At 39.0% G+C, this 20,923-nt stretch overlaps 1 protein-coding gene across 12 annotated transcripts in view; it reads right to left on the bottom strand.

The window, feature by feature from the left end:
- The window catches only part of SPIDR (scaffold protein involved in DNA repair), a 415,411-nt gene that overhangs the window by 245,363 nt on the left and 149,125 nt on the right, over positions 1-20,923 (bottom strand). For all 12 annotated transcript variants that reach the window (XR_002478925.2, XM_021672883.2, XM_021672887.2 and 9 more), the window contains one exon: positions 13,083-13,302. Coding sequence is in view for 11 of the 12 variants with exons in the window: in XM_021672883.2 (XP_021528558.2) it covers positions 13,083-13,302 (220 nt within the window). In the remaining variant the exon portion in view is untranslated. The remainder of the gene's footprint in view (positions 1-13,082; positions 13,303-20,923) is intronic.

Genomic DNA, 20,923 nt, shown 5'->3' with positions numbered 1-20,923 from the left:
GTGTTTCATTCATTTATGTGATTATCAATAAAGAAGGAATTCACTTTTTCCATCAATTGTTTCCTATATGCCTTACATACTTTTTTGCTTTTTAATTATTTCATTACTAGTTATTTTTCTGTTTTTCTTTATTTTGTTGTGTTTCATTTTAATTCCCTTCTTTCTCCCATTATCTATATTAGTTATTTTCTTAATAATTTTCTTGGAAATTACAATCAATATCTTAAATAACATCCTTTGAATAATATCAACTAAGTTTCAGTAGTCTACAGCACTCTGTTCCTCTACATCTCTACCTCTCTCCCTTTTTATTCTTATTGTCAAAGACTGTATCTTTTTTTTTTTTTTTTTTTTGAGACGGAGTCTCACTCTGTCGCCAGGCTGCAGTGCAGTGGTGCAATCCTGGCTCACTGCAACCTCTGACTCTCTGGTTCAAGAGATTCTACTGCCTCAGCCTTGCCAGTAGCTGGGATTACAGGCATGTGCCACCACGCCCAGCTAATTTTTGTGTATTTAGTAGAGACGGGGTTTCACCAGGTTGGCCAGGATGGTTTGATCTCCTGACTTTGTGATCCACCTGCCTTGACCTCCCAAAGGGCTGGGATTACAGGTGTGAGCTACTGCGCCCGGCCACAGACTATATCTTTATATATTACATGCATCCTAATATAGATTTCTAAGTATTATTAAATGTATTTGCCCATTACATTATATAGGAAAAAGAGAAATAACAAACGATTTCAAAAGCACAGTAACAATGGCTGTTACATTTACCTATGTAACTACCTTGACCAACAGTCTTTATTTTTTCTTTTGGCTTCAAACTGCTATTTAGTATCTCTTCCTCTCAGCCTGAAGGACTTGCCTTAGCATTTCTTGTCTATCAGTAATGAACTACTTTGGCTTTTATAATATTTGGAAATGTCTAAATTTCTCCTTTATTCTGAAAAAAAAAATTTTTTTTTTAGAGACAGCATCTTGCTTTGTTGCCTAGGCTGGAAGGAGTGCAGTGGCTATTCACACACATGCTCACAGCACACTGCAGCCTCAAGTTCCTGGGTTCCAGCAATCTTCCTCCCTCAGTCTCCCAAGTCACTGAGGCTATAGATGCATGCCACCATGCCCAGCTTCATCTCCTTTATTCTTAAAGATATTGGCCGGGCGTGGTGGCTCATGCCTGTAATCCCAGCACTTCGGGAGGCTGAGGTGGGCGGATCACTTGAGGTCAGGAGTTTGAGACCAGCCTGGCCAACATGGTGAAACCCCATCTCTACTAAAAATAAAAAAATTAGCTGGGTATGGTGGCACGCACCAGTAGCCCCCGCTACTCGAGAGGCTAAGATAGGAGAATGGCTTGAACCCAGGAGGTGGAGGTTGCAGTGAGCTGAGATCGTGCCACTGCAGTCCAGCATGGGAGATAAAGTGAGACTCTGTCTCAAAAAAAAAAACAAACAAAAAAAAACCAGATACTGTTGCCAGATAGACAATCTTGGTTGATAGTTTCTTTATTTCAGGTCTTTAAATATGTCATCCCACTGCTTTCTGGCCCCCATAGTTTCTTTTTTGTTTGTTTCTTCTTTTTGATTGGTTGATTTTGGACCTTGTAGTTTCTGATGAGAAATAAACGGTTAATATTATTGAGGAGCCCTTATACGTGGCAAGTTGCCTCCCTCTTGCTGCTTTCAGTATACCATCTTTGTTTTTGGGTTTCAGCAATTTCACTATAACGTGCCTTGGTGTAAATCTTTGATGTTTTATGCTTGAAGTATGCTGGTCTTCTTGGGCATGTACATTAAAAATTTTTCAAAAATAAAAAAATTTCATCAAATATGACGAATTTTATTATTCTTCAAGTATTTCAAATTAGCATTTCAAGTGGTAGCAATTACCATTCCCTAGCCCCACAATCCTGGTTTAGATTAATGGGCCCAGGGCGGATTATGTGTTCTGATGGCTAGCTGCTGCTTTTGATCACTGAGGAGCTGGCACAGAAACTAGAAGATATTGTTCCTCAGCCATTAGTCTTCACATATTTCTTTCTGGTGCTTTCTCTCTCTCTTCTCCTTCTGGTAATCCTGTAATACAAAGGGTTCTATGTTTGATAATGTCCCACAGGTCCTTTGGGCTCTGTTCATTTTTTTCATTCTGATTCTCAGACAGAAAGAGTTCAGTTTTCTTTTCTTCAGGTTCAATGAGTTTGTGTTCTACCTCCTCAAATCGGCTGTGGAACCTCTCTAGTGTGTGTGGGTGTTTCTTTTTTCTTTCTCTTTTTGTGGCAGGATCTGAATCTGTTGCTAGGTTGGAGTGCAGTGGCACAACCTCAACTCACTGCAACCTCCGCCTCCCAGATTCAAGCCATTCTTGTGCCTCAGCCGCCCAAGTAGCTGGACTTCAAGCATGCATCACCACATCCAGCTAATTTTTGCATTTTTTGTAGAGATGGGGTTTCTTCATGGTGCCCAGGCTGGTCTTAAACTCCTGGACTCAAGTGATCCACCCACCTCAGCCTTCCAAAGTGCAGGGATGAAAGGCGTATGTCACCATGCTCAGTCTCTAGTGTGTTTTTAAAATTTAAATTACTGTATTTTCACTTCAGAATTTCTCTTTGCTTTTTAAATAATTTCAATATCTTTATTGATATTTTCATTTTTTGATATTTTCCTGATTTCCTTTAGTTCTTTATCTATGGGTTCCTTTAACTCATTGAACATGCTTAAGACAACTGATCTCACATTTTTGACTAATAATTCCAATATCTGAATTTCCTTGGGGACGCCTCATGTAAAATTATGTTTTTCCTGTACTGGGCCATACTTTTCCTGTTTCTTTGTGTGTTCTGTCATTTTTTGTTGAGAATTGGACATTTGCGTAGTATTTTATAAAAACTCTGTAATCTAATTATCCCACACCTTAGGGATTGCAGAACCTTACTTGCTGAAGACTGAAACTGTCCATCTGTGACTTTTCCAAATTATACTTTAATATTTGCCGTAAGTGTTCAACTGGACTGTAGAATTCCACAACAGGCACTTCATACGGTTCCTTTCAGGTCAGTAGTTATTTAGATAAAGGGATGGATTTCTGGAACTTCCTAATCTATCATTTTCATAACATTGCTCCTCTCAGTTGCTCTCTTTACTCAGTATCTTAGACTAGCAAGAGGATGGTAATTTGTTTGCTAATATTTTGTTCAAATGTTCCCATTTCTGCTTCCCTCTACTGGAAATAACAATGTACATTTGCGTATGAGAGACTCTGAGCAGTCCCACAATACAACTGGGACACATTTCAGCAGCCTTTTCCAAGCTTATTTGAGCAGAAAACACTTTAATCAAATTTCTGTGAACACCCTGCTACAGTCTGAATGTGTTTCCCAAAGTCTCAGCGTTGGAACCTTAACTTGGACTCATGCCATTACCATGGGAGTGGGCTAGCTGTCACAAGAATGGCCTCATTACGAAAGCAAGTTTGGCTCCCTCTTGCTTTTGTGCTTTCTTGCCCTTTCACCTTCTGCCATGGAAAGATGAAGCATGAAGGCCCTCAACAAATACTGGTGCTATGCTCTTGGACTTCCCAGCTTCTAGAACCATAAGACAAATGAATTTTTTTCTTTTTTTGAGACAGGATCTCACTCTGTTACAGAGGCTGAAGTGCAGTAGTGTGATCATGGCTCACTTCAGCCTTGACCTCCCTTGGCACAGGTGATTCTCCCACCTCAGTCTCTCAAGGAGCTGGGGCTACATGCATGCACCATCGTGCCTGGCTAATTTTTTTATTTTTTGTAGAGATGAGGTTTTCCCAGGCTGCTCACGAACTCCTGGACTCAAGCAATTCACTGCTAGCCTCGGCCTCCCAAAGTGTCAGGATGATAGACATGGGCCATTGCACCTGGCTGATAAATTTCTATTGCTTATAAATTACGCAGTGTCAGGTTTTCTGTTATAGCATCACAAAAGAGACTGAGACACACCCCACTGAAAAGTGTCATCTACTTCACTTCCTCCTCATGTAGAATAAATGACTGCCCTCCTTCCGGTTTTTCAGATTATCCAGATTACCCTCACAGTCTTTATCTTTTCCCTTTTTGTACGGCACTAATTTTCTTTCCTACTTATTTCCTCTCAAGACGCCCCGTAATTTTGGTGAAAAGACTGAGTTCCTGGTTGTCCCAACAGGAAGATAATCTCACTCAATAAACAACCCTTCTGTCTTTAGCAATAGTAGCCAGCAATTTATTTATTTCAAAGAATCTGACGTGGCAAATGTAACACAGGAACCAAGTCAGCTGTGAATAGGCCCATGGGCTCTACTTCTCTCCTCTGCCAATTACCACACATGGGTTATAATGAAAACCCAGATGAGCTGACAAAGTTTCTCTTTTGGCATCACAATCTTTCTTGTGTTTACTCTGGGCTCTAATTACTGCTGGCACCAAAAAAAAAAAAAAAAAAAAACCAACTACAGTTGTCTGGGCCCCACAAATCCATCCCAAGTCTCCCATTTCAGTACACGTATGATCATTAACTTGTTTGCTCAAGCCAAAAACTTAGTTGTTTTCCTACCTTTCCTTCAAATACCACATCAAACCCATCAGCAAATCCTGTTGCCTCTAACTCCAAAATATATTCTGAATCCACTATTCACCATCATAGTCCAAATCACCACCTTCTTTCATACTTGAGCTACTCCCACAGCCTCCCAGATGCATTTATTCTGCCCTTCTACCCCAAGTAACCCTCCACAGACTTTAAAAGGTGAATAAGACCATCATGACTCTCCTACAAATCTTAGCTCTTTAACGATGCACATAGCGTGGTTCACCAGACTCACTCTCTGCTGCTACTGCCTTGAAATTTCCACTTCATACACAAAGCACTACATATACCCCTGCATATGTCTCACGCTAGGCCATTCTGACTTTTTGGTCTTTACTCACGTGGTCTCCTCTACTCCAAATGCCCTCACAGTCCCTCCCCTGGTTCTTTCTAATATAGCCCTTTTAGCTGAGATAGGGCATCATCAACTTCAGGAAGCCACCCCTGTCACCACGTCTCTCAGTCTATACTCTCCCCAGCATACACACATATAAACAAGGTACACACAACACACTCACATAACCACCCACCCCTACTGACCTACCTACCTAATGGTTGCGCTTACCTCCCCAGTGCTCTCATATCCTCTGCACAGATACCTATTACTATGCCTACAAGGGTCTTTTAGAACTTGTTTATATTACTTTTCTCTTCTAGTACACTGTGAGCTCCTTAAGGGCAGAAATAATTTGACATTTATGTTGAATGTTGTATTCCCAGGAATTCTAGTACAAGGCTTATTAAAGAATAAGTAAGTAAACATTCAGTAAATTTTTTTTAATGAATGTACAAATCAGCAAAGTCTTCCCATTCAATTAGGGAGGATAAACAAGGCTGACAACATGTTCACAATGATATAATACAGTAATCATACAGTTACTGAGTGCCTACGACGTTTCAAGCAGTATCCCAGGCACTGGGAATACAGTAGTAAAACAATTTTGATTTGAATGTTTTAGCCAAAGTGACAAGACATTAGTCAGATAAAGAAGCATGAATACTGGGAAGGAAATATCAAAATTATTATTCTAAGTGATATAACTATAAAAAGAAAAGCTGTCACCAGTAAATAAATATAAGAAAAAGTACAGGCATATCTTGGAGATATTGCAGGTACAGCTGCAGACCACTCCAATAAAGTTATTATCAGAACAAAGCAAGTCACATGAATTTTTGTTTCCCATTGTATATAAAAGTTATGTTTATACTATATTATAGCCTATAAGGTGTGCAACAGCATTATATCTAAAAAAATGCGCATACCTTAATCAAAAACGCGTTACTGATTTTAAAAAATGCAGCCTCGGTGAGTCATAGTCTTTTTGTGGAGAAAGGGTCTTGCCTTGATGTTAATGGCTACTGACTGATTGGGGTGGTGGTTGGTGAAGGCTGGCGTGGCTGAGGCAATTTCTTAAAGAGAACAATAAAGTTTGTTGCAGCAATTGACTCTTCCTTTCCAGAAAGATTTCTCTGTAGCATGAGATACTGTCTGATGGCATTTACCCACACTGGAATTTCTTTCAGAATTATAGTAAACCCTCTAAAACCTGCTGCTGCTTTATCAAATAAGTTTTTGGAATATTCTAAATTATTTGTTGCCATTTCAACAATGTTCACAGCATTGTCATGAGAAATAAATTCCATCTAAAGAAACCAGTTTCTTTGCTCATTCATAAGAAGAACTCCTCATCCATTAAAGTGAGGAGATTTTAGCATTCAATCCAAATCTTCAGGCTTTATTTCTAATTTGAGGTCTCTTGCTTTTTCCACCACATCTGCAGTTACTTCCTCCACTGAAGTCTTAAACCCCTCAAAGTCAGTGATGAGGGCTAGAATCAACCTCTTCCATATTCCTGACAATGTTGATATTTTGACCTCCTCCCATGAATTATGAATGTTCTTAATGGGAGGTAGAATGGTGAGTCCTTTCAGGAAGGTTTTCAATTTACTTTGCGCAGATCCTTCAAAGGAATCATTATCCATGGCAGCTATAGCAAGAGCTGAAAGTCAGAATTAACCCTTGATCCACAGGCTGCAGAATGGATGCTGTGTTAGCAGTCATGAAAATAATGGTAATCTCCGTGTACCTCTCCATGAGAGCTCTTGGCTGACCAGGTGCACTGTCAATGAGGGGTAGTATTTTAAAAGAATCTTTTTTTCCCCCTGAGCAGTAGGTCTCTAGTATTTAGTAAACCATGCTATAAACAGATGTGCTGTCATCCAGGCTTTATTATTCCGTTTATAGAACACAAGCAAAGTAGATTTAACATAATTCTTAAAGGCCCTACAATTTTCAGAATGATAAATGAACACTGGCTTCAACTTAAAGTCACCAGCTGCATTAGCCCCTAATAAGAGAGTCAGCCTGTCCTTGGAAGCTGTGAAGCCAGGCATTGACTTTTCCTCACCAGCTATGAAAGTCCTAGGTAGTATCTTCTTCAAATACAAGGCTGTTTCACCTACATTGAAAATCTGTTGTTTGGTGTAGCCACTTTTATCAACGATCTTAGCTGTATCTTCTGGATAATCTGCTGCAGTTTCTCTGTCAACACTTGCTACTTTATCTTGTACTTTTATGTTATGGGAGAGTTTCTTAAATCTCATGAATCAACGTCTGCTAACTTCAAATTTTTCTTCTGAAGCTTCCTCACCTCTCTCAGCCTTCTAAGAATTGTAGAGGGTTAGGGTCTTGCTCTGGATTAGGCTTTGGTTTAAGGAAATGTCATGGCTTTTTGATCTTACATCCAGACAACTCAAACTTTTCCCATATTAGCAAAAAGGCAAGGCAGCTTTGCTTTCTCAGTGTTTGTGTGCTCACTGGAGTAGCACGTTTAATTTCCTTCAATAACTTTTCCTCTTCATTTATAACTTGTCTAACTGCTTGGCGCAAGAGGCCTAGCTTTCAGCCTACTTTGCCTTTTGACATGCTTTCCTCACTAAGCTTAATCACTTCTAGCTTTTGGTTTAAAGTAAAAGATGTGAAATTCTTCCTTTCATGTGAACACTTAGAAGGCATATTAGGGTTATTAATTGGGCTAATTTCAATACTGTTGTGTCTCATGGGATGCGGGGCCTGAGGAGAGAAAGTGAGAAGGGGAAACATCCGATTGATGGAGCAGTCAGAGCACACATAGTATTCATCAATTAAGTCTGCCATCTTATATGGGCACGGTTCGTGGCACCTCAAAATAATTAAAATAGTAACACCAAATATCACTTATCACAGATAACCATAATAGATAATACGAAACTTTGAAATTTTGGGATAATTATTTAAATGTGATATAGAGACACAAGGTGAGCACACGCTGTTGGAAAAATGGCACTGATAAAAAGTACAACATGTGTGAAGTGCTATAAAAGCAAAGAAGCAAAGCACAGTAAAGTGAAGGGTGCCGTATTCGATGTGATCGGCTGCAGCGACTCTGCCAGGAGGTTTACAGATGACTTAACAATATCAAGGAGTCACAGCAGCAACAGCAAAAACAAAACACATACCCTATACTAAAACAGTTCCTAAAACCTACTTAGAAACAACATCTGAAGTACAAAGCACACTACACATAAAACAGTATCTACCACACAGCTGTTTATGATAGTAAAAGAACCAATATGCACCATATCCTGAGAAAGTGTTTTTAAAACTGTATCACATTGTGCAGCCATAAAAAATGCTGAATGTGGTGTGATGAGACTGGCAGCAGCAAAGACACCTTCAACTTTTACAGGTTACTATGGAAATAATATATGAAAAGGCTCAAAAGCCACTGGTATTCTAAGACCAAGAATTTCTACTTCTAGAAATATTCTATGAACTAAATCAGAAGGAAAGTGTAAGTATAAATACTTCAACCAAGCAGTGATTAAAACAGCTCAAAATAGAAAGAAACCTTAAAAATCCTAAATAAGAGGATGTTTAAATTACCACATAATCATATAGAGGAATATTAAAAAGATGATACGAATGGACCAATGGAGGGGTATGCTCCTGACAATGGGGAAGGTCAGACTTCACTCTTCCAGCATACTGGGATGTGTATTATGAGAAGCAAACTATCTGGTACAGGGGATACCAATAAATACTTCTGAATGAATAAGAGGTGTCCTGATTGTCCCTGGATATACTCTCACACACTCAACCGCTTACCTGTCCTCCTTCTGGCATTAAGAGCTCATGGCAGGATGTAATCAGGCAGATGGTTTCTACCTTCCTCTCTCCCCAATATCATTACAGTAAATTCCTTCATTTGCTTTTTCTGGTGTATCTGCATTCAAGTGGTGAGATGTTTCTTTGGAATCATTATAAAGCTTTCAGTTTGCTTGAGAAGTAAAAGCTATTTATTCATTAGTTAATAAATGTTGAAACTATGAGACATGGGATTCATTATACTAGTTTATTTTTATATGTCTGAAATTGTATAGATTAATACATTTTTAATAAGTTGGTTACTGTTATATAATCCTGTGATTATTTCATAATGCAATTAATTGGAGGCAAGGCATTTTACTTCTCTCTTTATTTTCAGACTGCCAGAGGCAAAGCTGCATTACCTCTCATTGGAATCCAATAAGAATTTACTAGGCAATATCTACAGAGGGCTCTAAGCTCCTTGGGGTAAGCAGCCATTGTACCTAAACTCATATTTATTACTATAGGACAAATAGGAGCATCTAAAGTTTATTGATTCTTTTAAAAAAACTGTGCCCATGTTAAAAAACACTTTAAATGAACACAGAAGAGTGCTAGTGGGAAAAGGATAGCCAGCCCACAAGGAAAAATATATTCACTATGACTTGTTAAGTTTCCTTAAAAAAAAATTATATATACATATATATATTTTTTTTTTCGGGGGGGTGGGGGATGGAATTTTGCTCTCATTGCACAGGCACAATCTTGGCTCACCGCAACCTCTGCCTCCCAGGTTCAAGCGATTCTCCTGCCTCAGCCTCCTGAGTAGCTGGGATTACAGGCATGTGCCACCACGACTGGCTAATTTTTTATATTTTTAGTAGAGACAGGGTTTCTCCATGTTGGTCAGGCTGGACTTGAACTCCTGACCTCATGTGATCCGCCCGCCTCAGCCTCCCAAAGTGCTGGGATTACAGGTGTGAGCCACCATGTCCAGCCAAGACTAGTCCTTCAAAAATTTATTTTGGTTTTCTTTCATTAAGTATGAGAGTTTTTTTTTGAGACAGGGTCTTGCTCTGTCGCCCAGACTGGAGTGCAGTGGTGCAATCTTGGCTCCCTGCAATCTCCACCTCCCGGGCTCAAGCGATTCTTTCACGTTAGCCTGCCGAGCAGCTGGGACCACAGGCACATGCTACCCATACCCAGCTAATTTTTGTAGTTTTAGTAGAGATGAAATTTTGCCATGTTGGGCAGGCTGGTCTCAAACTCCTGACCTCAACTGATCTGCCCGTCTTGGCCTCTGAAACTGCTGGGATTATTACAGGCATGAGCCAACGCGAATGGCCTCTTCTATCTTCTTAAGTATTATATGCTGAACATACAGAAATAATCTCTCGACAGCCTGCAGGAATTCCTGGGGAGAGCAACACCCAAGGGTTGTTTGGTAAGACCCAGACTTACAAACATTCCAAAGTCCAATGATAATAACTCATTTACTTGTAAAGTCTAAGGAGCCAGTGGGATTTAGAAATTCTTGGTCATATAAATCTTTGGAGATAAACTTGATCTAATTTTACTTCTCATAAGCCCAAGAAAATGTCCTACATTTAAAGCCTCTAAAACATCTTCCCTGAAGAAAAATAATCATATTTAGATATTTTAAAAAAACTAGGCCATTTAATAAATGCATTTAAAAACATATAAGAGCGTGCAAAAAAAAAAAAAAAAAAAATCAGAAGTTGAGAAGGAGCCAGGCCTGATGGCTCAGGCCTATAATCCCAGCACTCTGGGAGGCCAATGTGGGACGACTGCTTGAGGGCAGGAGTTTGAGACCAGCCTGGGCAACACAGTAAGACTCTGTCTCTACAAAAAAAAAAAAAAAAAGAAAAAAGAATTTAAAAAGTTGAGGGGAGAAGAGATTTTTAAAAAATAATAACAATAAAAGGCTCTGCTACCACAAATAAACTTAGATGCTAATAAGAGAACTAAATTCTACAAGGGAGTAAAATTAAGGTGGGAACCAAGAAGATCTGAATGAGGACAGATTTCTGAAGGAGGGAAGACAGTTTCAAGGTAAGAGAGGAGATGCTGATAGAAGTTCTGTGCTGCTGTGTGCTCCGTGAACACGGAGAGGGGAGCATCAAATCAGAACCCTGCCAGCGACTGCCTTGAAAGCCCTACTCCATTAATGTAGATTAACCTATACCAATAAACCTAACGATCCGTTCTTAATCCAGTAAATTAAAACTAAAGTTATTATAGAAAAATAGGCAGAATTACATAACTTACATAAAGATTATATATAGTCATTGGGATGTGTTAAATACATTATAACTGAATATTTAACAATTAAAAAAAATGGTGGAAGATTATACTCCAAATCGTTAACAGTGGTCATCTAGAATGAGTGTGATTAATTGAAGAGGTGTGGGTAAGAGGATTCACTCTCTTTTTTTTTTCTTTTTATTTATTATACTTTATGTTCTGGGGTACATGTGCAGAACGTGCAGGTTTGTTACATAGGTATACACATGCCATGGTGGTTTGCTGCATCCATCACCCCGTCATCTACATCAGGTATTTCTCTTAATGCTATTCCTCCCCAATTCCTCCAATCCCTGCTACCCTCCCCTATCTCCCTACCCCCCGACAGGCCCCGGTGTGTGATGTTCCCCTCCTTGTTCTTTCTAAGGTATATATTTCTAAATTGTTTTAACTTTTACAATGCATATTTGAAAATAAACGTTTAAGGCAAATATTTAAAGCAAAAAAGAAAGAAAACAATTATTAGGAGGAAAGTTCTAAAAAATAAGCTTAATGAGATGTGAGCAGTCCTAGCAGTTATTGAAACACCACACAAAACTATAGTAATTGAAATAGTGTAATACTAGCATGTGCAAATACAGTTACATTAAAAGAGCTAAAAGCCCAAAAATATATGTAGGTATTTAGTACATGATAAAGGCAGCATTGAAATCGTATGAAGAAAAGACACAATGTTCAATAAATAATGCTGAGATTCCTGGTGACCATTTGGAAAAAAATAAAATTGCATTTACTACCTCACATATTACACATAAAGATAAATTCCAGGAGTGTCAAAGACTTAAACGTAAAATTTTAAAAAATCCAGGAAAGTATTAGAAAACATAGAATAATTTTTACGCCTCATAGTAAGAAAAACCTTTCTGTCTATGATACAAAACCCAGAAGCCATAAAAGATGGGTAAAATCAACCACAGAAAAAGAGAAAATTTCTGCTCATCAAAAACAAAGCAACAAAACAAATCCCTCCCCTAAAATGTCGAAAGTCAAATGACAAACGAGGAATGAACTAAGTGCAACATATATGACTGACAAGGTGTTTTTTTAAAAAAAGTAATTTATAAAAAAGTTGGTAGAAATCACTTGGACAAATAGTCTAAGAGAAGAAAGGTCAAAAATTATCAATGGACATAAAATGAAATACAAGTGATTCTTAAACATGGAGAAAAATGCCTAGGCCTATTTTATATAAGAGAGATACAAATTAAAAAGATAAACACCATATTTCCAATTTTTAACTGGTCAAGATCAACAGGGTAGGTTTGTAAAGGGAAAGAAAACAGCACTTCATGCATTGCTGGTGGGAACGTAAAATGGTGCCATTTGACAAAGTCTGCTAAAATTAAGGAGGCACCTTATCCTCTGATCCAGCAATAATAATACTGATAAAAATTTATCCTATAGCCCTTCCTCATACATAAACAAAATGAAAACTTATAAAAAATTACCAACAAATTAATAATTGGCTCTTAAAACACGGGTGCTCAAACATTCCCTCAAAAGCAGTACAATTTTCTTCTATTCATGGTAAAAATCAATATATTGCAAAAGAAAACATAGTATCTTTTAAAATAATTTCTGATCCAATAATGATCATTTTTGCTCCTGCAATTCAAACCCTAGTATATCTCAGTTCATGCTTTTTATCCTCCCCTCTCAAGTGACTAAGAAATATTTAATTAATGTGTGTTATCCTATTGTCACATAATGCCTCTTAATAAAATTATTTTTCCAAGAAATATAAAAACAAAAAAACAGCCAGATCTTATAACACATCACTTGGGCAAGAATCTTAATATGGTTGTTTCCTCAACCCTCTCACCCCAAATTATCAGAAATCTGCTGACAGAAGTAGAAACAAACCATCAGAGACAATCCAGCGCTTCTCTGACAGAAAACCCACGTCCAATCCTGGCTCTCTTCCTCTGACAATGCTCTACAATAAAGTGACAAAAATGTTCCTGATAAAAATGTCTTTTCTTATGAGGCTGACTCACAGTTGGCGACTGCTGGATTCAGTTCTGCACACTCACCAGGGAGGGAAGATCCGGACAATGTCCTGGGGACGGCCCCTGAGGTAGCCTGCAGTCTCCTTGGTGAAGAGAATTTTCAGGCCAGCTCCAGGCCTGGAGGCCACACCGCGGGAGGGGCTGGTGGCTGGTGGCCCCAGTAACTGCTCACACATGGCAACTTGCATGGCACATTCCTCGTGCAGCTCTAAAATTTTTACAGTTAATACACCGGATTTTCTACCTAGAAGTTGAAGAAAAGAATAAAGCAAAAATGAAGTCAAAAGACAGATAATTCAAGGGTGAATAAAGTGTCATGAAAAAAAGATCCACATACAGATAGCACTCTTTGCCTGGAGAAAATGGTCTCCACATTTTGCAAAGTAAAACAGAGATATTACCATGCTCACTATAACAGTGTTCTTTAATCAAAATAGGCTTGCATGTTGCATTTAATATATGCATTTTAAGCAACATAAACAGTCTCTGTCATGAAGAAATAGTTTCGTATAAATAGAAACCTTAGACCCATCATCTTAAGGAGCATGCTTTTTACTCCAAGTCTCAAATCCTTTGATAACCACAAGGAGAATATGGCCACTGTGGATTTTTCTCCTTCTTAAGGATGGACCTCCTCATGATCTGTTTTTATTCTCTGCTTTGAAATCATGTATGTTACTAGCTAGCTGCAACTGTTCCAATGATCAGAAAGGTTAACAGTTGAAGAGTTATGTGGACTGCTGGGTATTAGAGCTCTAGACTGAAATGGGTGGATTTGATCTGGATTCAAGTACCGGTTTCCCTGTTAAGTTGGCCAAGTTCTACAGCATTCAACACTTCAATTTTCTCATGTGTAAAATGGAGATCCTGCCACCTGACCCAGGGAACATTTGTTGAGATTAAGTGAGATAACTGAAGTTTAGAGTGTGCATATAGCCTCTACCCCAGAAATCCCAGGTAGGTACCCAGAAACTGTCAGATGCACCAGGAGACCTAAACAAGAATACACATCTCAGTGTTGTTTATACGAGTAGAAAACTGCACCCAGCATAAATCAGTAGGATGGGCAAACCACGGTGTGTTCACATAACAGAACACTGTATGGCACTTAAAATGAGGTGAACCAGACGTCTAAGTTATCAGATAGAGAGGTCTTAAGAAAACAAAGGGGATAAACAGGATATATGGAGTATGACATCTATAATGTAATTTTAAAAAACAGAGAAATCAATGCAATATTGTTTATGAATACAAGTATAAAAATATAAACAGAAGGATTCACAGAAAAGTCATGAAAGCCACTGTCTCTAAGGAGAGAGAAAGAGGAGTATGACTGAGTAGGGGAATCCAGAGGGTTTCACATTTGTGTGTCATATTGTTTCTATTATAAAAGTATGAGAAACAAAAAAAATGAAGCATTAACATGTGTTACTAATTCTAGGTTGTGAGTATGCTTATGTGTGTCTGTTACTCTCTGTGCTTTTTAATTAAAAAAAAATGAAAAAATATACAAATTGAGAACAGCGAAAATGAAGGGTACAACATACCATCTTGTTAAGAACAGACACTCACCAATATGAGTTTCTCTAACACTTCAGCCAACTGGTTAACAGTGACTAATAAAAATTAGTATTTAAATGGTGCTAAGATTTTAGTTGTACAGTTTAATTATGTTTCTATTTCTTTCTCTCTCTCATTTATTCTTCATTCATTTCTCATTCAACCTCAAATTTTCCATCCCTTCCTTTATCTAGGAGTCCATGGCACATGCCCACACATTGGGCCCTGGGCCACACTGCCTCCCCTGAGCACTGTCTTGGACAACTATTACTTAAGGCAAGAAAACAAATGAGGGAAGGATGTGAACAAGCATAATGTACAAGCAGCATATGAACGAGTTTCTGCGGGTCACTCTAGGGGAGGGAACAAAGGAATGAAACCAACTTGTAAAGAAAGGCACTAAGAAGTGAACACACAGACGCTCTGCCACAACAGGTGTTTTGTTAATGAAAAGTAGCTCATCTTTAATTGATAAATTGGAGAAAAAATCAGGATAATATGGAGGTCACTTCAGCCCATAAAATTTTTCCTCAGCAGGGCAGCCAGAGCAGTGTGTGCAGAATTAGTCTCCAGAAGCAAAGGGAAAAGCCCTAGATTTAGGAGCTACAGTGGCTGCAGGAGCATTCTGAGACATAATTTAAGAATTGTTGAACTTGTACCTATACTCAACTCAGGGATCATCCCCAACATGCACAGGTCTGAAGCCTCCTCTGTAACCCACTAACAGCAGCAGCTGTCAGGGGTCCATGGCCACTTCCGCTCTCAAGCACCCAGTGGTCTGCTCAAGTTCACGCGTGCCAGCTGAGTACAGGCGTTTGGTTCTGCGCACTGCAGTATCTGCCATGGAAGCCCCCAGCCATGCTCAGCTGCCTGCCCAAGCGGTACCAATTCTCTTCAGAAACTAATTCTTGTCATGGGCAGCTCCACAGACCCTGACAGATTTTATAAATGCAAGCTATTATAGAAATACATAAATAGTATTATAGAAGAAATACTTACATACCTAAGATGTATCATACTGCCTGACTACAGTTTCTTTGAAGATTTCCATGATAAATCCTGACAATATTCCAGAAACTATGAATTGTGATTAAGATCTACAGCACCAAATAACTTGTAGAATAACATTTTATGATGTTAGCTATCACCGCAGCGCTGCACAGGACAGCTCATATGGTGACTATTTAAATAGGCCTTGGAAGCAATACTGAGCGGTGCTCCTATGACTGTGCCACCAGGTCGGGGACAGGGCTACCGTCTCCACTGAGCATTCTAAAGCTCTTCCTACAAAACACCCTCTAAGGTCTTCCTTACCAGGAGAAAATAAAGCAGGGTAAGCTCCTCCTTCTCTGAGAGAGAAAAAAGCAAGGGCAATTTACACTAAAAATGTGCTTGAGGCAAGCTTTTATTTTATTTTTAGAGATAAGATCTTGCTCTGTCGCCCAGGCTGGAGTACAGTGGTATGACCTTGGCTCACTGCAGCCTCAATAACCTGGGCTCAAGGGATCATCCCACCTCAGCCTCTCAAGTATCTGGGATGACAGGCTTGCACCACCAAAACATCCAGCTAATTTTCATATTTTTTTTGGAGGGATGGGGTCTCACTTTGTTGCCCAGGCTGGTCTTGAAGTCCTAGGCTCAAGTGATCTTCCTGTCTCATCCTCTCAAAGTGCTGCGATTACAGGTGTGAGCCATCATGCCTGGCAGAAGCAAGCTTTTAATCTAAGCAGGGGATATACTCATTTTACAAACAAAGAACAATGTGTTGCAATTAGATGACTAGTACATAAAAGGCCATTTTGGTGCTACCAGGCAACATTTTCTGTAACTGCTACAACACAGCCAAAATATCACCTTGTCCAGGAAGATTTTTCTGATTCCCAGCCAGAAGAAACTATTCCTTCCTTTGAAAATCCCCAAATACTTTATCTATGTCTCTCTTACAAGAGCGTCCTCAGTTTTAAATAGAGACAGTAGTAGCTACCCCAAGAGCACTAAAATCACAGATGCAATGCAGCAGATGTACCACAAGGTGCCTGGCCTGGCACACATGCAAGGATGGCAGCCACTGTCACTGCCATCAGCTCTTCAAGGCATTTTCAAGGCCAGTCTCTTACTTGATCCACAACAACCCTATGAAATAGGCAAGGAACATATCAATCTCCCTTTTTGGCAGATGAGAAAACTGAAAAATAAAGCTAAGTTGCTCACGTGACTTTGTTAAGAACAGAGAGGACGACTGGCATGTCTAATCCGAGTAATCAAGTATCCTTACAAGCCAAGGACCAAAATATCTCTCAGATACATGCCAGTTAAGAATAAGAAATTGTGAGTGATCGGTTTTTTTCCCCCTACTTCATTATGCTAAGACATAGGGCTTGTTTAAAATGCAAAGACAGACAATGCTTCAGGTTGAGAAATGGACTCTGTGAGACCTATTGCTGTGGCCGGACACAGTGAGGGTTTCAACAGAACTTGTACTGAAAAAGAGGATACCCTAGTCAAGTGCTAATCACCAAAGAGAAAGTGCCACAAAGAGACCACAGATACTAATATAAAATAGCAAAGCCATTAAATGATTAAGAAACAGGAACAGAAAGATTTAATAAAGAAGACACACCAAGAGATCTAGTAATTTCTATCAATGCATATGCCTAGCAGATGGAACAGAGTTCTTAAAGATGGATAGTATTTAACTTAAAGGACAACATTTGCTGAACAAATGCATGAATGAGTTATTTAATCAGCTAACTGCTCTTTGAAAAGTCTTTGGTTTTAAATAACAAAGAGGCCACACATAAAAAAAATCTAAGCACATGACTAAGCACGGTGGCTCACACACGTAACCCCAGCACTTTGGGAGGCCAGGGCAGAAGGACAGCTTGAGGCCAGGAGTTTGAGACCAGCCTGAACAGCACAGTGAGACCCCCAACTTTACAAAAATAAAAATAAAAAAATTAACCAGGCAGTGGAGTATACTGTAGTTTCAGCTACTTGAGAGGCTAAGGCAGGAGGGTCTCTTGAGCTCAGGAATTTGAGGATATAGTAAGCTATGATCACATTACTGCACTAACTGGCCTCCCTATTCAAATACCGGACTCACAGAGTGAGACCCTGTCTTTCAAACAAAACAGAAAAAAACAAAACAAAAAAAACGCCCCACATCGCACTTACTCTAAAACTGACCAGATAATTGGAAGTAAATCACTCCTCAGCAAATGCAAAAGAATGAAAATCATAACAAATAGACTCTAAGACCACAGTGCAATCAAGTTAGAACTCAGGATTAAGAAACTCACTCAAGGCTGGGTGTGGTGGCTCACGCCTGTAATCCCAGCACTTTGGGAGGCCTAGGCGGGTGGATCACTTGAGGTCAGGAGTTCAAGACCAGCCTGGCCAGCATGATGAAACTCCTTCTCTACTAAAAATACAAAAAATTAGCTGGGCGTGGTGGCCCATGCCTGTATTCCCAGTGACCGGGAAGGCTGAGGTAGGAGAATTGCTTGAAACCGGGAGTAGAAGGTTGCAGTGAGCTGAGATTGCACCACTGTACTCAAGCCTGGGCAACGAGAGTGAAACTCCATCTTAAAAAAAAAAGAAACACATTCAAAACGGCACAACTACATGGAAACTGAACAACCTGATCCTGAATGACTGCTGGATAAATAATGAAATTAAGGCTGAATTAAAGATGTTCTTTGAAACCAGTAAGAACGAAGACGCAACGTACCAGAATCTCTGGGATACATTTAAAACAGGGTCTATAGGGAAATTTATAGCACTAAGTGTCCACAAGAGAAGCAAGGGAAGATCTAAAATCGACACCCTAATGTCACAATTAAAAGAACTAGAGGAGCAAGACCAAATTCAAAAGCTAGCAGAAGACAAGAAATAACTAAGATCAGAGCAGAACTGAAGGAGATGGAGACACAAAAAAAACCCTTTAAAGAATCAATAAATCCAGGAGCTGTTTTTTTTTTTTTTTTTTTTCAAAAGATCAACAAAGTAGATAGACTGCTGGCCAGACTAATAAAAAAGAAGAGAGAGAAGAATCAAATAGATGCAATAAAAAATGATAAAGGGGATATCACCACCGATCCCACAGAAATACAAACTACCATCACAGATTACTACAAACACCTCTATGCACATAAACCAGTAAATCTAGAAGAAATGGATAAATTCCTGGACACTTAGGCTCTCCCAAAACTAAACCAGGAAGAAGCTGAATCCCTGAATAAACCAATAACAAGGTCTGAAATTAGGGTTCACAGTCAAATTCTACCAGAGGTACAAAGAGGACCTGGTACCATTCCTTCTGAAAGTATTCCAAACAATACAAAAAGAGGGAATCCTCCCTAACTCATTGTATGAGACCAACATCATCCTGATACCAAAACCTGGCAGAGACACAACTAAAAAAGAAAATGAACACTGATACAAAAATCTGCCATAAAATACTGGCAAACCGAATCCAACAGCACATCAAGAAGCTTATCCAACACGATCAAGTCGGCTTCATCCCTGGAATACAAAGGTGGTTCAACATATGCAAGTCTATAAATGTAAACCACCACATGAATGGAACCAAAGACAAAAACCACATGATTATCTCAATAGATGCAGAGAAGGCCTTTGACAAAATCCAACAGCCCTTAACGCTAAAAATTCTCAATAAACTAGGTATTCACGGAATGTATCTCAAACTAATAAGGGCTATTTATGACAAAGCCACAGCAAACACAGGACTGAATGGGCAAAAACCGGAAGCATTTTCTTTGAAAACTGGCACAAGAAAAGGATGCCCTCTCTCATCACTCCTATTCAACGTAGTATTGGAAGTTCTGGCCAGGGGAATCAGGCAAGATAAATAAAGCGTATTCGATTAGGAAAAGAAGAAGTCAAATTGTCTCTATTCGCAGACAACATGATTGTATATTTAGAAGACCCCATCGTCTCAGCCCAAAATCTCTTTAAGATGATTAGCAACTTCAGCAAAGTCTCAGGAAATAAAATCAATGTGCAAAAATTACAAGCCTTCCTATACACTAATAACAGATAGCCAAATTATGAGTTAACTCCCATTCACAATTGCTACAAAAAGAAAATACCTAACAAATTGAATAAAATACAACTAACAAGAGACGTGAAAGACCTCTTCAAGGAGAACTACAAACCATTGCTCAAGGAAATAAGAGAGGACACAAACAGATGGTAAAACATTCCATGCTCATGGTTAGGAAGAATCAACACTGTGAAAATGGCCATACTGCCCAAAGTAATTTATAGATTCAATGCTATCCCCATCAAGCTACCACTGCCTTTCTTCACAGATTTGGAAAAATACCACCTTAAACTTCATATGGAATCATAAAAAAGCCCACATAGCCAAGACAATCCTAAGCAAATAAAAACAAAACTGGAGGCATCACGCTACCTGACTTCAAATTGTACTACAAGGCCACAGTAATCAAAACAGCATGGTACTGGTACCAAAACAGAGATACAGACCAAAGGAATAGAACAGAGGACTCGGAAGTAACGCCACACATCTACAATCATCTGATCTTTGACAAATCTGACAAAAACAAGCAATGGGGAAAGAATTCCCCTATTTAATAAGTGGTGCTGGGAGAACTGGCTAGCCATATGCAGACAGCTGAAACTGGATCCCTTCCTTACACCTTATACAAAAATTAACTCCAGATGGATTAAAGATTTAAACATAAGACCTAACACCATAAATATCCTAGAAGAAAACCTAGGCAATACCATTCAGGACATTTGCATAGGCAAGGACTTCATTACTACAACACCAAAAGCAATGGCAACAAAAGCCAAAATAGACAAATGGGATCTAATTAAACTTAAGAGCTTCTGCACAGCAAAGAAACTATCATTAACTATCATTACAGTAAACCGGCAAACAACAGAATGGGAAAAAATTTTTGCAATCTCTCATCTGACACAGGGTTAATATCCAGAATCTACAAAGAACTAAAACAAATTTACAAGAAAAAAGCAAACAACCCATCAAAAAGTGGGTGAAGGACATGAACAACACTTTTCAAAAGAAGACATTTATGCAGCCAACAAACATATGAAAAAAAGTTCATCATCACTGGTCATTAGAGAAATGCAAATGAAAACCACATTGAGATACCACTTCACGCCAGTTAGAATGATAATCATAAAAAAATCTGGAGACAACAGATGCTGGAGAGGATGTGGAGAAACAGGAACGCTTTTACACTGTTGGTGGGAGTGTAAATTAGTGTAACCATTGTGGAAAACAGTGTGGTGAT

This window comes from Aotus nancymaae, unplaced genomic scaffold, assembly GCF_030222135.1.
Source record: "Aotus nancymaae isolate 86718 unplaced genomic scaffold, 86718_ANA_hifiasm-v0.15.2.pri h1tg000036l, whole genome shotgun sequence".
NCBI classification, from domain to species: Eukaryota; Metazoa; Chordata; class Mammalia; order Primates; family Aotidae; genus Aotus; species Aotus nancymaae.
This window is presented reverse-complemented; position numbering and strand designations above follow the sequence as displayed.